General features: G+C 38.0%; 3 protein-coding genes across 5 annotated transcripts; all 3 read left to right on the top strand.

Moving 5' to 3' along the window:
• Window positions 1–1,107: 1,107 nt before the first annotated feature.
• LOC140762250 (cation/calcium exchanger 1-like) lies at window positions 1,108–4,431 on the top strand. 3 transcript variants are annotated; one of them, XR_012104712.1, is made up of 2 exons: window positions 1,108–3,523; window positions 4,111–4,431. XR_012104712.1 is itself a non-coding variant. In XM_073099927.1 (1 exon), exon 1 carries the CDS (start codon window positions 1,498–1,500, stop codon window positions 3,442–3,444), a length of 1,947 nt encoding a protein of 648 aa, XP_072956028.1. In that variant the 5' UTR covers window positions 1,109–1,497; the 3' UTR covers window positions 3,445–3,766. The 3 variants fall into 3 exon arrangements, 1 of the variants encoding a protein (XP_072956028.1); XR_012104713.1 differs by lacking the exon at window positions 4,111–4,431 and adding an exon at window positions 4,078–4,094; XM_073099927.1 differs by lacking the exon at window positions 4,111–4,431 and having other exon boundaries at window positions 1,109–3,766.
• Window positions 4,432–6,808: 2,377 nt separating this feature from the next.
• Window positions 6,809–9,867, top strand: LOC140763138 (glucan endo-1,3-beta-glucosidase 8-like). The gene is made up of 2 exons (XM_073101201.1): window positions 6,809–7,975; window positions 8,683–9,867. Exons 1-2 carry the CDS (start codon window positions 7,638–7,640, stop codon window positions 9,797–9,799), a joined length of 1,455 nt encoding a protein of 484 aa, XP_072957302.1. The 5' UTR covers window positions 6,809–7,637; the 3' UTR covers window positions 9,800–9,867.
• Window positions 9,868–11,780: 1,913 nt separating this feature from the next.
• Window positions 11,781–14,545, top strand: LOC140763852 (uncharacterized). Its single transcript, XM_073102220.1, has 7 exons — window positions 11,781–12,117; window positions 12,204–12,280; window positions 12,400–12,534; window positions 12,990–13,044; window positions 13,230–13,317; window positions 13,935–14,033; window positions 14,116–14,545. The coding sequence occupies exons 1-7, from the start codon at window positions 11,819–11,821 to the stop codon at window positions 14,239–14,241; spliced, it is 879 nt and encodes a 292-aa protein (XP_072958321.1). The 5' UTR covers window positions 11,781–11,818; the 3' UTR covers window positions 14,242–14,545.
• The last annotated feature ends 46 nt before the right edge of the window (window positions 14,546–14,591 follow it).

Raw genomic sequence — 14,591 nt, 5'->3', positions numbered from 1 at the left:
TCATCCTATAAATTTAATTAATATGGAGTTGGATTAGAATATGTATTAGGGTACTCGTATAATTTTATTATAGAGTTAAACAAATTAGATACTCTATGAAAATCTAACGGTTACAATCCTCAAGAAGAATAATAGGAATGCCAAAAAATAATACCGATTCAATGAGTAATTATTTATCTTAAAAATATATTACCTTGGGCGCTATTTTTTCATAATTTTATTACCTTGCACGCTATTTATATATATCTCTCATTAGTTTAAGATTAATTTAAACTAAAATTTGATAACACATAAAGATAGAAAATTAATCTTAAATTAAAATCTATCTCCTATAAAAATAAAGAATCAAATTTAAATTATATAGTTTTTAAATGATATATCATATAATTAAAACATAACCACATCTATTACACTCATATATAAGAGCGAGAAATATTAACAAAAGAAAATAATATGTAACCCTAAAATTAGACACACATAATCTAATTTTTTTAACTAATATGCTATTTTTTTAATGTAATATTGTTTCGAAACCGGTGCCTGACTGACTATAATAACGAGAATTATAAATTTTAAAGGGGTATTGAAGTATTTGTCATAAATTATACTGCAATATTAAGTAGATTATCAGTAAAATGGAGACTTAGATTACAAATTGTTCAAAGATGGGGAATATTAAGAGTATTATCTTGTTACTTTGAAAATCCCCTAAGTTTGTGATAAAGTTAATAAACATTAGGACTCGTGGGCATGTTATAAAGAAGTTGAAAAGAACAAGATGCGATAGACAATAACTAAAGGATGTGGGTCGACACAATAATACACCAAAATTGTCATTGCCGTACCGTGGTCTTCAATTTATGTGATGTGTACTTTGAATAGTTATATTCAAATTATTTTGGTGGGTTGGCACATCCATACCATAAAAATTTAAAATTAAAACAAAAAAAAAGAGTTTAGAAATTAGCATATTGTGCTACTGTGATTAATAATTCTGTTGGAGGGAGGATTAGTCATACATACAAAGTTAATAACTTATATCATGAACGAGAGATATATTTTCTTGTATAAAAAATTATGCATCAGAAACCAACCGTCCAAACTACACATTGATCGATCGACTTATATGAATTGTACATATCATGCAACCTTAACATTTAACATCAAAACCAATCTATATTTATAGGAAATAAACAGATAATACTTATTAGGAATCAAAATTGAGGAGAAGAAGGAAGAAGAGAAATAAGGATAGAGAGCCAGACAGCTCTACCCACCCATCATACCAGAATGTACTGAAGAAATGCCAAATGGATCTCACCTTTTGACGCTTTCACACTGCCTCTTCTTCCTTCGATACTACTCCACACGGATTAGACTGAATGTACCGCGTCGGGATCCTTTTGCAAGTCCATTATTGAGCACTCAAAATACAACAGCTAATCAGACGCTCCCAACTAAGCCCACAAGCATCCGTTCCTACATTCTTCTCTGCATATGATCCGTACAGCTTTCTCAACCTCTCTATTAATAATGCATCCTTTCTCCTTCCTCTTAACTCCTCTTTCGGTCTCTCTCTTTCTCTCTCTCTATCGTGCGATCCAAACGGCGGCGTCCATTCCCATCCTCCTTTACTTCTTCGCGTGTAACTCCCAGTTCTATTGGAGAATTCGATTCAGCAAACAGAACCCATGTCTTGGAATCGCTTCCCTTTCATTACTCTTCTCGCAATTCTCCTCTGACCTCTCCTCCTCCTCTTCTTTAATGGCTTTTCTTACATCCTTCAATAAGCTTACTGCACTCATAACCTTCTCCTTCTTCCTCCTCTTTTTCTTCTCCTTCTTCCTCGTAAACCATCTCAATCCCTCTCATCCTGGCCTCTCAACTCCTTCGCGAACAGAGCAAGACGACTGCCAAGAACTGGAGGGTTTAAAAGACCACAACACCAAGTGCGTTTATCTCAAATCCCATATCCCCTGCGTCCCTCAAGGCTACATCGACTACCTCCAAGTGTTCTACTGCACTTGTGGGCAATACCCACTTCTCGGTTACCTTCTCTTCGCTCTGTGGCTTGTAATACTCTTCTACTTACTCGGCAACACCGCCTCCCAATACTTCTGCTCCTCATTGGAGAGCCTCTCGAACCTCCTCATGCTTCCTCCCACCATAGCCGGCGTCACGCTTCTCTCCCTGGGCAATGGAGCTCCCGATGTCTTCTCCAGTGTGGTCTCCTTCGCCGGCGCCGGCGTCGGCGTTGGCGAAGTCGGCCTCAGTAGCATTATGGGCGGTGCGCTCTTCGTCTCGACCGTTGTCGTGGGGCTAATTAGCCTCTTGGTTAGCTCGCGCTGCGTCGCAATTGATCAAAAAAGCTTTGTGAGGGATCTCTGCTTCTTAATCCTGGTGCTATGTTCTTTGCTTGCTATGATGGTCTTTGGAACAATCACACTATGGGGATCAATCTCCTTCTTTTCCCTCTATATTGCCTATATTGTACTAGTTTGGACTTCCCATTATTGTGGACAAAGGAACCTTGAAGAATTGGAGGTGCCGTTGTTAAAGGAGTCAGAAGTGGAAGATTTGGAAGGCAACAATCTTGTAATCGTAACATATTACAAGTCCAGCGTATCAAGTTGGAGTTACTACTCAAGTTGGTTCTTCTATCTCATTGAGATGCCTCTATATCTACCAAGAAGGTTGACAATTCCGGATGTTTCAGAGAAGAGATGGTCGAAGCCCTTCGCCGTCGCTTCCGCCGCCTTTTCGCCGGTCCTCCTAGCAGCAATTTGGAATTCCCAGAGCGATCAAATGAGCTCAGAAGAGAAGCTAACAGTATACTTGGTTGGTTCCTTGGTTGGAATTGTTCTCGGTCTCATTGCATTGGAGACAACTGAGAAGGCCCACCCTCCTGAGAAGTGCTTGTTTCCTTGGCTAGCCGGTGGATTCCTAATGAGTATGATCTGGACTTATATGATAGCAAGGGAGCTTGTTTCCTTGCTAGTCTCAGTTGGTCGTATAGTTGGCATAAGCCCTGCAATTCTTGGACTAAGTGTCCTGGCCTGGGGCAACTCACTTGGAGATCTTATAGCTAACATTGCAATGGCTGTCTATGGTGGCATTGATGGTGTCCAGATTGCAATCTCTGGTTGCTATGCAGGGCCTATCTTTAACACGGTGGTGGGATTGGGTCTATCCCTTGTGCTAGCTTCGTGGAATGTGCACCCTTCTCCCTTTGTGATTCCCCAAGATTCCTCTTTATTTGAGACTCTGGGGTTCCTAATTGGTGGACTGCTTTGGGCTCTCTTCATACTGCCAAGGAGGGAGATGAAGCTGGATAGAGTTCTGGGTGTTGGCTTGCTGGCTTTGTACCTTTGCTTCCTTTCCTTGAGGCTAACTGAGAGCCTTGGATTGGTGCAGTTTGGGGCCTCTCCCAATGCAAATAGTTAATGGTGGGCGAGCAGTGCTAATTACCTTTCTACGAAGTTGTAGGGAGTAGGGAGGGCCATGAACCTCTACAAGGACAAAGGTATTTTGTAGGTTTCTTAATTTTCTGAGGTGTCCACTTGCATATATTTATGTGGGCCTAATGCTTATAGTTGAAATGTGGCTTATTTGCAAGGATAGATGTAGAGTTTTCACCAAAATTTTCTCTTCTTGTATGGTGACCACAATATTGACAGGGTGGTGATGTATTGTTTGTTTTCATATCACACAGTCATGTCACACCAACTATTTAATAACACCCATTTACTTTTGGTTGCTGAGTAAATCCACTTGCTCACTTATTATGAAATAAAATTAAACGTATTTAATATAAATCTCTCTATACTGATATTATGCATATGTTAATCCCTACTTCTCTCATTTTCTATGGAACATTTTTATTTTTACTAATTACTATCATTTCACTTACAATTTCTTTTCTCCTCGCATATTTGTTATAAAAAATATTTTAGTCATTTATCATTCTTATCGCAACCTTCCTTAAATCATACGAAATACTGATATAATTTTTTTTATACTAGCAAAAAAAAATTAGAATAATTATATTCATATTAACTTTATTTCACTTATGAACAGAATGTTGGCATCTTATAACCATTTCCCTCTCAGGCCTTCTTGGATAACATATTTATTGAAATGGCCCCATCTTTCAAACTTCGTTGCCACCTCAGGCTCTCAAATACTATGTATCCTTTTGACTACCAACTCCTTGGTTAGTTCATTGCACCTCCACTTTGCTTGCAAAGTGAAGCTTCTCTTCCTACTTCCAAGGTGGTGATGACTGATGACAAATTGGCAATAACTGAGAACTGCCCATCATCTCTTGGCTCTTTCTTCAGCTGCATCAAATGATTTAAACCAGACAAATTCTGTGGTCTTGGACTCAACCATGACATGAGTCTCATGGATTTGTTTGCATCTGTTAACACTTTGCCATGTCTCATCTCCATCCAGGATGTGAGTTGGTTTGAAAGGATAAAGATGTTGATATTTATGGAGTGGAGATAGCTTACCATCCACAAAGGGAACACTGTAGAATAGCAATAATACCCTTGTGGAAGACATCTCGATCAACCAAGGTTGAAATGATGTGTAATTTCTCTATCAATACTAACTTTGGACCTATAAATGTTGATTATCTTTTGGATCTGGACAGCTACAAGTATTATTTAATTTCTTTTTAACCACTTTACAAGCAACTGTGACTGCCAACCGCTCATATGATAGCTTAGTTTTTTTGGGGAAAGAGATGATAGCTTAGTTCATGAGCAAACAATTTATAGAAGTCATATGGTTAGCTTTATTATAGTGCATGCTGTCATGTGACTGTATTAGCTGACTTAATCTTCTTTAATTATAACCTTTTGCAGTTTATTCGTTTCTTTGATGCTGCTATTCTCAACAACAAAGAAGAAAAAGATTAAGAAAAAAGGTGACAACAGTTAGAAATATAAATTAGAGTTAATCATACTTAGACCTGAACTGTAGCCCATTTTCATATAGACCTTTTATTTTCTTCAATTATTTGACCCCATAACTATCTAATGTCTCCCACATTGTTAATAAAGAAAACACCAAACATTAATGTACTTTGAACTTTTCTCTTGCTCATTCCTATAAGACAAGAGTAAAATTATTTTCAGATGGTATCTATGTTTTAATAGAAAAATCTAAGGGGTAACTTGTTAAAGGAGCATTTCAGATATTTTATATAATTAAAGAAGTCAATATAGAAAAAAAAATTATGAATATATATGAAAATGGGTAATAGTTTATAGTTTCTAAGGTCAGGGTTTAGATATCTTTTTCAATTTTATAACCTTTTGATGTATGAATTATAGTGCAGAATAAATTTATTCAGAACCTTAGAGGTGATGTTTATGAATAGGATATCTAACAACAAGAGAAGAAGAAGAGAGGATAATAGGCTATGAGTTGGGCTATATGGATTAGGAGTCAGGATGCTGAATATAAATAAGCTCACATTTGGGCTAAATTCAAGCCTAAAAGCTCAGGCCTAGTTCGGGCGGGGCTTCGGGCTAGCCATTAGAATCATATTTCTAAACTAAATTAGTGCCTTGGGATTTTTCTGTAATACAATTAGTATACATTTCCTACTATATCAATGGGAGCATAATCCCATCACTAACTGCCTTAAAGTTGGAAAGATAACATAGTTATATAAAATAGTTGATATAATAAATTAAGTTCAAAGCAATCCTTTTTTTCTTTAAAAAAAAGGAAAGAATTGATAGCCACCGAGTGTATCGTCTTTTTCTAATCCTAACTGTATTACGGTTGTTTTTTTACTTTTCAGGATATTTTATAAATTATACCATATATTATATTTATTTTGTGATTCATATCTCATCTTTGATGATTTTATAATTCGATTCTTTATTTATTTTCTATAATTTTCATTTAACACTCTAACGTTATTTTGAGTAACTAATATCGACCAAATTACTAAAATATCATCACCACTATTTTTTCTTTTCTTTGTAAGAATGTATGGATAATATAGATATTTATAAATTATTTCATATATTATAACAGAATCTTCCTTTGCTAGTACCGTTAAAATTATAAGATGGTGTTAAATAAAAATTATAAAAAAAAATAGGAGCTAAATTATAAAAATTTAAAAATGAGTGTAAATTGTAAAATAGATAAAATATAGAATGTGATTCGTAAACTTATCTATTTTTTATCCTATCTTTTTCTCCCTCCTCGAGTCGGCATGTATTCCTACCGAAAAACAACAAGAATAAATGGCCTAAGCTGCAACTAAGGTAGATTACTTGTCAAATTCAAGTAACTTCTGCGGAGATTTGATTAAGACAAATGGATATAAATATACGAAATAATTTATACGAAAATAAAAAGATTAGCACTAGCCATGGGCCCAAATAAGCCCAATTTATCTTATGGTGATGGAGAAAGCCTCCGCGGATAAGATGAGTTTGGAGGGCAGTTTGGTAAGATTCCATCACAAATGGTCGATGTCGGCCGCCGACCCACTCCGGAGCGAAGAAGCGGACAAACTCCTTTACGGAAAGGAGAATCAAATGCCACGAATCTCGAACATAATGACGATAACGCCACTTCCTTGGGTTGCGGAAATTACCCTAGTGCCCTCCTCCGGGTCGCTTTACACAGCGGTTCAACGTGGGCAGGTGCTGGACCTGGACAGCGCGCGCCTCGTCAGCTCCTAATCGCGAGGGGGATCTAAAATTACTCTCTAAAATGACGAAAACGCCCTTGTCGTGCTTCTATAACCTTCCCTCCTCGATCACTTGGGAAAGTATACGGTTCGAGTTTTTCTTTTTTCCTCTTTTTTTTTTTTTCGTTGGTTTACTCTGGCTCATGTGAGCTTCAGTAGTTGATCCTATCGTTTAGTTTTATGTTGGATCTCACCTCCTGCTTAGTTGATACTTATTTCACGGTTTCAACGTAGTGGAGGCAATAGATTCTCCCAACTGGGAGTTGGTCGGAAGGTGGTTGGTTGTATATCCAGTGGCGTATTTTAGTTGTTCTGGTGAACTACCTTTGATATATATCTTGTATATTTCTTTGATACCCAACTCGCGGTTCTGATTTCTTGTGCTGGTTTGGAGTGGTGATTCGTGTTTAAACTAGTTATATAGTTTTGCTATCACTGGTTGCCGTTGAGTCAAATGCGGAAGAAAAATCGGATCTTTTGGTAGAATTTAATCCTTGTCAGCTTACTGTTGTTCTCTTTTGATTGTTCCACATCAGTGCCAGCTGCTTCTTTCTTCATAACTGAGATCTTTTTGCAATACCCACTTTTGGATATCTGAGATTATTCTTAGAAAAGATCGATTTGTTCTTGTGGTTCTTGGTGTTCTCTCCTTTATCCCTCTATATTCCTCTGACCCTGTCCTTGTCTTGGTCAGAGAGATAGGCACTAAAATTTACCCTTTATTAGTTCTGTCTTCTTGCACACAATTTTTTTGGGATTATTACATAATAGAATTTGATTTTTTTTTTTAACCTCTTCTGAAAGGTGGCACTTTGCTTTAGTTCCTGGAATCTTCTCTTGTATGTGATATACCCTTCACTTTCTATCCTTTTTCTCTTCAAAAGTTTTCAATTTTTTAGTCCAGAGATTAGATATGGCTAGCCTTCGATTTTTAATAGGGGTTCTGGTGCTTGGGTTGTTCTTCTTCTACTCCTCCATGGTTGAAGGCCTCGGAGTGAACTGGGGGACTATGGCAACTCACCCCTTGCCGCCAAAGATTGTTGTGCAACTCCTTAAGCAAAATGGGATCAAGAAGGTCAAACTTTTTGATGCTGATGCAAACACCATGAATGCTCTGGCTGGGAGTGGCCTCGAAGTGATGATTGCAATCCCGAATAATATGCTCGGATTGATGATTGATTATGGTACAGCAAAGAAGTGGGTGAATCGGAACGTAACTCGATACAATTTCGATGGAGGAGTAACCATCAAGTGAGTACAAATTATGTCACTTCAATCCAATTTGTTTCTGTTGCAGTTCAATTTCAGCAGATGATAGTTATGGACTTCTCTCAACTGTTGCAAGATTTTTCTCTGCCAAAATAATGTTTTCATGACGGCATGATTCAGTCTCTGATTGTCTGCAGATGCCATGAATACAGGCAATTTACAGCTGAATATTGATAGATTTATTTTAAGTCGATCTTCTTATCTTTTACTCTTTTCTTCGGTTGCTAATGGAGATGAATGATTTACATCTTAGCAATAATACAACCTAAAAGTTCTCAAGTTGTATAAAGTTTGGTCGGTCATACACATTGAATTAATGCATCATTGATTATAGATTGCTACTTTTGATTAATGACTACCTCCACCTTCTTAAGTTCTTCTGATTTTTTTTGTAAAGATATTTTGGTAGTTCTAACTATGCGTGTTACGCTAATTCATCCATGTCTCTCTCCATAACACGTAGATATGATTGAATGTTTTAAAGTCAACCAAGTATCGGATTACGCTTCTTCGATACTGATGTGGTAAAAAAGAGTTGAAGTCAACTCTTCGGTTGGTCTAATTCTGCTACCTTTTCTATTAAAAACAGAGCCTCTTAGATTGATCTAGAGTAAAGTTTCTTATACGAAATTCTCTCTGAAGAAATGTTCTGAATGAATGAATGCCTTCCGGCGATGCTTTTGTTGTAGATATGTAGCTGTCGGAAATGAGCCTTTCCTGTCGGCTTACAATGGCTCGTTCTTGAATGTGACCCTTCCCGCCCTCCAGAACATCCAGAATGCTCTCAATGAGGCAGGCGTTGGTGACACCATAAAGGCCACAGTCCCCCTTAATGCCGACGTCTACAATTCCCCTGTGAACAGCCCGGTACCATCTGCCGGAAGATTCCGAACCGACATCAGTGATCTCATGACGGACATCGTCCAGTTCCTCAACCACAGCGGCGCACCCTTCACCGTTAACATCTACCCTTTCTTAAGCTTGTATGACAACGATAACTTCCCACTGGACTATGCTTTCTTCGACGGCACAAGCAATCCGGTAGTCGACAACGGAATCCAGTACACCAACGTGTTTGATGCCAACTTCGATACTCTGCTCTCAGCTCTCAAGGCAGTTGGCTTGGGCAATTTGCAAATCCTCGTCGGAGAGGTTGGTTGGCCGACTGACGGAGACATTCACGCAACGACAGCATATGCGCAGAGGTTCTACAACGGCCTTCTAAAGCGTTTAGGTGCGAATCAAGGGACACCTCTGCGGCCCAACCAATACATAGAAGTCTATCTATTCAGCCTGATCGACGAAGATGCCAAGAGCATTGCTCCGGGGAACTTCGAACGCCACTGGGGAGTCTTGAAGTACGACGGGCAGCCGAAGTATCCAATGGATCTTTCTGGTCAGGGACAGAACACGATGCTCGTCGCCGCGAAGGGCGTGGAGTATCTGCCGCGAACTTGGTGTGTGTTCAATCCAAACGCACAGGATCTAAGCAAACTAGGTGATAGCATCACGTATGCCTGTGAAAGCTCTGACTGCACTTCGCTTGGCTATGGGTCTACCTGCAATGGCTTGGATGCCAATGGAAATGCCTCTTATGCCTTCAACATGTACTACCAAGTTCAGAGTCAGAAGGACATGAGCTGTTATTTCAATGGTCTCGCTACTCGAACGACGCAAAACCCCTCCACGCAAAGCTGCAACTTTACAATCCAAATCGTGACATCTGGCTCACCTGATCTCCTTGCACCATTGCTAGCAATGGTCGTGCTTGTATCATTATCCCTTACACAGCTACAATTACTCTAGATGAATATATTTGTAGCATTAAAAACACAGTTACTCGTTTATTTGATTATATTCGTTAGCCACTCGTACTTATCTCTCTCTATATAAATGTAGATCTCCATATCCCACTACTTTATTTTATGTGGATTTCTTGGTATGTGAAGCCACACCTGTAGTAGGTGTACCACATGCTGTTGTAGGTTTATAATGCAGCATGGGCATGTGCATACTTGGATTGCACACAGTCTTTTATGAAGAACATGCACTAAAGTTTGTCATACCCCCTCACTAATCTAGATTAATTCATAATCTAAAGGTTATTGGTTTTTTTAAGTAAATCCCGTACCCTTCTAATGGCCTTTGAGATGCTAGCAATGATATAACTCTGTTGTTAAACTAAATTAGTTAGAACAATCAGAGAGGAGTTTGACATTAAGGGGTAAACTATGCAAATTTCTTTTTGTACCCCTGATATATAGAGAAAGGGCCGGGTCTGTCTCTCGTGTTGACTGATAAATATTTAGGGAGGGTACGGAAGAAGAACACTTCTAATAGTTATTAAAGTTTTCAGTATGGAAGTATAAATAAAGAAAGAGCTCTTCTCAGAAAGCGTCAGAGACTGAGATGGATATATATTAAATCAAAGTCACATGCATTCATAGGAAGTGGCAAGACAGCAGCAAAGTTCAAAGCTTTACTTGCTTTCTATCTAATCCTAGCTGAGACATGGAAGATGGTGTTGCTTTGCTGGGACAACGGGAATAATAAATTCTTTATCTATTCCAACCTTATCCGGCCTTTATGCAAGTATACCGAATAAGAACCATTGGAGATGAGTTGGGGACACAATTGTTTGTCAGATACTCTTACTTTTTGAAAAAGGTTATCAGATAGTTTGCTTAAATATTTTTGGTTATGTGGGAGAAGGGGAATGGGGGCTCCTAAACAGGTGAAAGACTTGTTCCTTAATAAGATAAAAGATCAAGTTGAAAGACTTGTCCCGATTTAGCTGCAGAACTGTAAGAACTGGAGTTAAGCTGAATATGGAAGTACATAGATGGATTGAAGTACATAGATGGATTGGAGATAAATCTATAGCTGATTGCTAGGAGATCCAGATGTAACTTGTGTCCATGTACTTTGGCGGGCCAAGATGGAACTCTAAATTGCACACTCATTCCTGACGTTACCTTTAGGTCAAAGAATGGTACAGGGTTGAGATATAACTGATAGGTCCTAAGTTTCCATTCAGTGTTAGTGATACAGTGATAGAGTATGGATACTAAAACATATGAACAATTTTTTTGTTAGCAAAGGGATTTATTGCAAATCTTTTATTTTGGCAGCTAGCTCCACTTGCCCGTAGACATACTTAATTAGACTCCTAAATGATGTCTTAATTAATAAGAAAGGGATTTATTCCCAATCGACTCCTCCCTTCTATGAGTGTATTTGCTTACAGTCAGAATATTTATATATATATATATATAGACACTTCGAATAATTCTTTTGAGCTATAATTACAGATAAAGATATCCAGAGAGTGGGATTTTGCAATAAGAGGCTAACATAGGTGAATTATTTGCAAAAGGACCCAAGAATATTTCAAATCAGGTTTTCTTCTCCAATTAGCAGTGACCAAGCCTAAAAGATACATAATTACACTTAAAACTTCTAAAATATTATAATTATCACTTCATAATTTAAAATATAATAATTGCCACTAAAATATTTTGACCCTTTTAGAATTGCCACTATAGTTAAATTTTAACAGAATTCCCAACAAATTATTATTGGAGTTAATAATATATTTCGTTGTACTAATAGTATTAGATATAATGTTATATAGTTTTTAATAATTTATGTAAAGCCAAAATAGTCTTTTTTTTTAAATATAAATTATAGAATGTTTTTAAAAAATAATTAAATTAAAAAACCTCTTGTGTTTAGGATTGTGCTAGTATTCTAGCAAAGGTACAAATATCCAGTATTCCCTTATTACAGGGGCAAAAACCTTATCCCCAGGAGGTTCTGGGAACAATGGAAGCAGCGGCGAGCTCCATTATCTCCTCCTCTTCTCCAAGAACCCATTTCCCTCTCAACCCGTCCTCCTCTTCTTGTCCTCCTCCTCCTCCTTCAAGGCATTCCCTTCTCATAAATTTCCGCTCCAGACCTTTAAAATCCATAACCCTCTCGCCTTCTTCCCGGACTCCTCTTCTCCCTCCTCCTCTCGCCGTCGCGGAGACCCTCGAGCAAGCAGCGCGCACCTCGTCTCCGCCGATTAAGGTCGATAAGACCGGGAGGTTTTGTAGCCCGAGAGCTGCGCGGGAGCTCGCCTTGTGAGTTCTAGTCTGTTAGATACTTGGATTAGATGTTTGGATAGCTTATACGAGGATAGGATTTTGATTGGATAATTCTGTGGTAGGATGATGTCTTATGCTGCGTGCTTGGAAGGGTCTGACCCGGTTCGGCTTTTTGACAAGAGGGTCAATGCTAAAAGAGGTCATTCAATTCTTGCAATTTATCACGACTAGTGCTATTTGAACAACTAAAGATTGTTTCCCCTTTTTTAGAGTTTGGATATTGTTTTATTTGGTCGGAATGGGGATTTTTGTGTTCAGAGCCGGGATTTGTTTGGGATAAGACGGCGCTGTTGAAGTATGATCACATGAGTTTTGGCGGGGCGCCAGTGCAGGCTGGGACGGAGGAAGAGGCGGAGCAGTTGATGCTGCAGAATGAAAAAGATTCAGCTATTGGTAGTTGGGCACTTCTAGTTCTCTCTAGCTCCTTATCATGTTTGTTTTGCTCCATTATTTGAAATTTTGAATGCTCCTGTACATTGTTGATCTGATTTTTAGAACGCCCTGTTCATTTAAGAATCCAATTGGGAATAATGTTACCACTCTAGTGTCTATAATTGCTTTTCTTATCTCTAGGGCTTCCTTAAGATCACTAGCGTAGATGGGTGTACATTATGTGTGGTTCACTAGTTCAAGAATGAAGAATCTCATAGTAGTGCTTAAATTCTATGTAAACTGTATTTCAGTGATGTGCCATGATTTCAGGCTGGTACTTGTCTAGTAATCATCATAGACACTGGCGGGATTCTAATTTATAATTTTGTCGGAATTGTGAACATGATACAAACAATTACCGAAATAAATCTGACAAGCTGAAAAAAGTTGACAAGTTGTGATCTTGTTCTTTTCAGAAGCAGAAGTCTTATCAGCTCCTCCAAAAGTGGTGTACAACAGATTTGTTCTACGGTACCTTCCTAGGCTCATCAATAATTTTATTTTCCGTGTGAATCTGGCTAGCAGTGAAATCTAAAAGTAGTTGTTCTGGCTTGAAAATAAGAGTTGATTATATTGAATTAGTGGTAATTACAAGCTCTTGGTTTATTTGGATATGCACTATATGATCAAGAAGATTCTTTTTTTAAATTATGCAGTTTTGCGAGGGAAATCTTGGAAGCTGTGGGTAACGAGTGGAATCAGCATGTCCTTGTTATCGACAAAATAATTCCCCAGAATTGGAAGGTTTGATTTATTCTTCTTATTTTGTTCACAGGCAAAATTCTTCAACTTGCTACCTCTGCGCTGATTGGAGTCAGTGTATGGTATCCCTGTTGAACTTTCCTGTAGAACATTTTCTGCTTTAGTTAATGCTGTTTTAGGTTCTCTACAGCTAACTTTAGCTGGCTACTGTCTGCCGAATATAGCTACAAAATTCAGAATTTTCTTTTGTCTGAGTTTATTGTTATCACTGTTTCTCGAGAGAATAATTTTCATATCTGCATGGCAACACTGCACGGTTTGTAGATTCTGATTCATTAGAAATTCCGCCAAATAATTGGGCTCATTTCCTAAGACTGGATAAAAGTTTCATCACAAGTTGTCAGAACTACTTAGTTTGTTCCATTTTCTTAAAACGAATATATTCTATTGCTAGCAGCATCCTATAAAATGATGTTCTTTATTTTCAGATTATATGCTCTCTTGTGCTTGGTTAGTTCTTTTACCTTTATTGTGTGTCAAATTTAAATCCTGCATCTCTATCACCGTTTCCTCTTCTTTTTCTTGTTTTCTTTTCTGTTCTTTTTGATAAGAAGAGCTGGGATGTCATCTTTGCTAATCTATTAAAATCCCATTTGCAGGATGAGCCTGTAGCAAGGATATTGGAGCTCTGCATTCTTCATCTTGCAATGGCAGAGATAACCGCCAAAGGAACACGCCACCAAATTGTCATTAATGAGGTTGGTATGCTATTCTCCCATTCTTTCGTATTTTGTCTCGACTTAATCTTGTGCATATTTTCTGCTGTGTCATTTCATGAAGGCGGTTGATCTTGCGAAACGGTTCTGTGACGGTGGTGCCCCCCGGATAATAAACGGATGCCTTAGAACATTTGTAAAAGATTACACTAACATCGACACTTTTCAGCCTTTAGAATCAAAAGCCTAGGATTTTTGATTTCATCTATATACATCTGGAAGAAGAAAGAAGAAAACTCGGAAAATCCCATTCCCTGTTTGTCAAGCACTACCACTTACATACCTGGGATGAGTGGCCTGAGAAGGGAAATCTATGGCTGGATATATTTGATGTAGAAATAATGACTATTTTGATTTATGATGATGAGAAATTGTCAAAGTTGCTTTTAGTGTATGAATTCCACCCTGATGTATAAATGAAGCATACAGTGAGAACCTCACATGAACTTAAAATGATGCTTATATTCATCATATGTTGTATTATCTTTCATGTATTCTACTCTCCATGGCCCGCTGCAATATTTTATTCAGTAATGAAAT

Source organism: Typha angustifolia, chromosome 7 (genome assembly GCF_048772165.1).
Source record: "Typha angustifolia cultivar Huaian chromosome 7, ASM4877216v1, whole genome shotgun sequence".
In the NCBI taxonomy this organism is placed as follows: Eukaryota; Viridiplantae; Streptophyta; class Magnoliopsida; order Poales; family Typhaceae; genus Typha; species Typha angustifolia.
The sequence above is the reverse complement of the archived record's forward strand: the minus strand, read 5'-3'. Positions and strand labels throughout refer to the sequence as shown.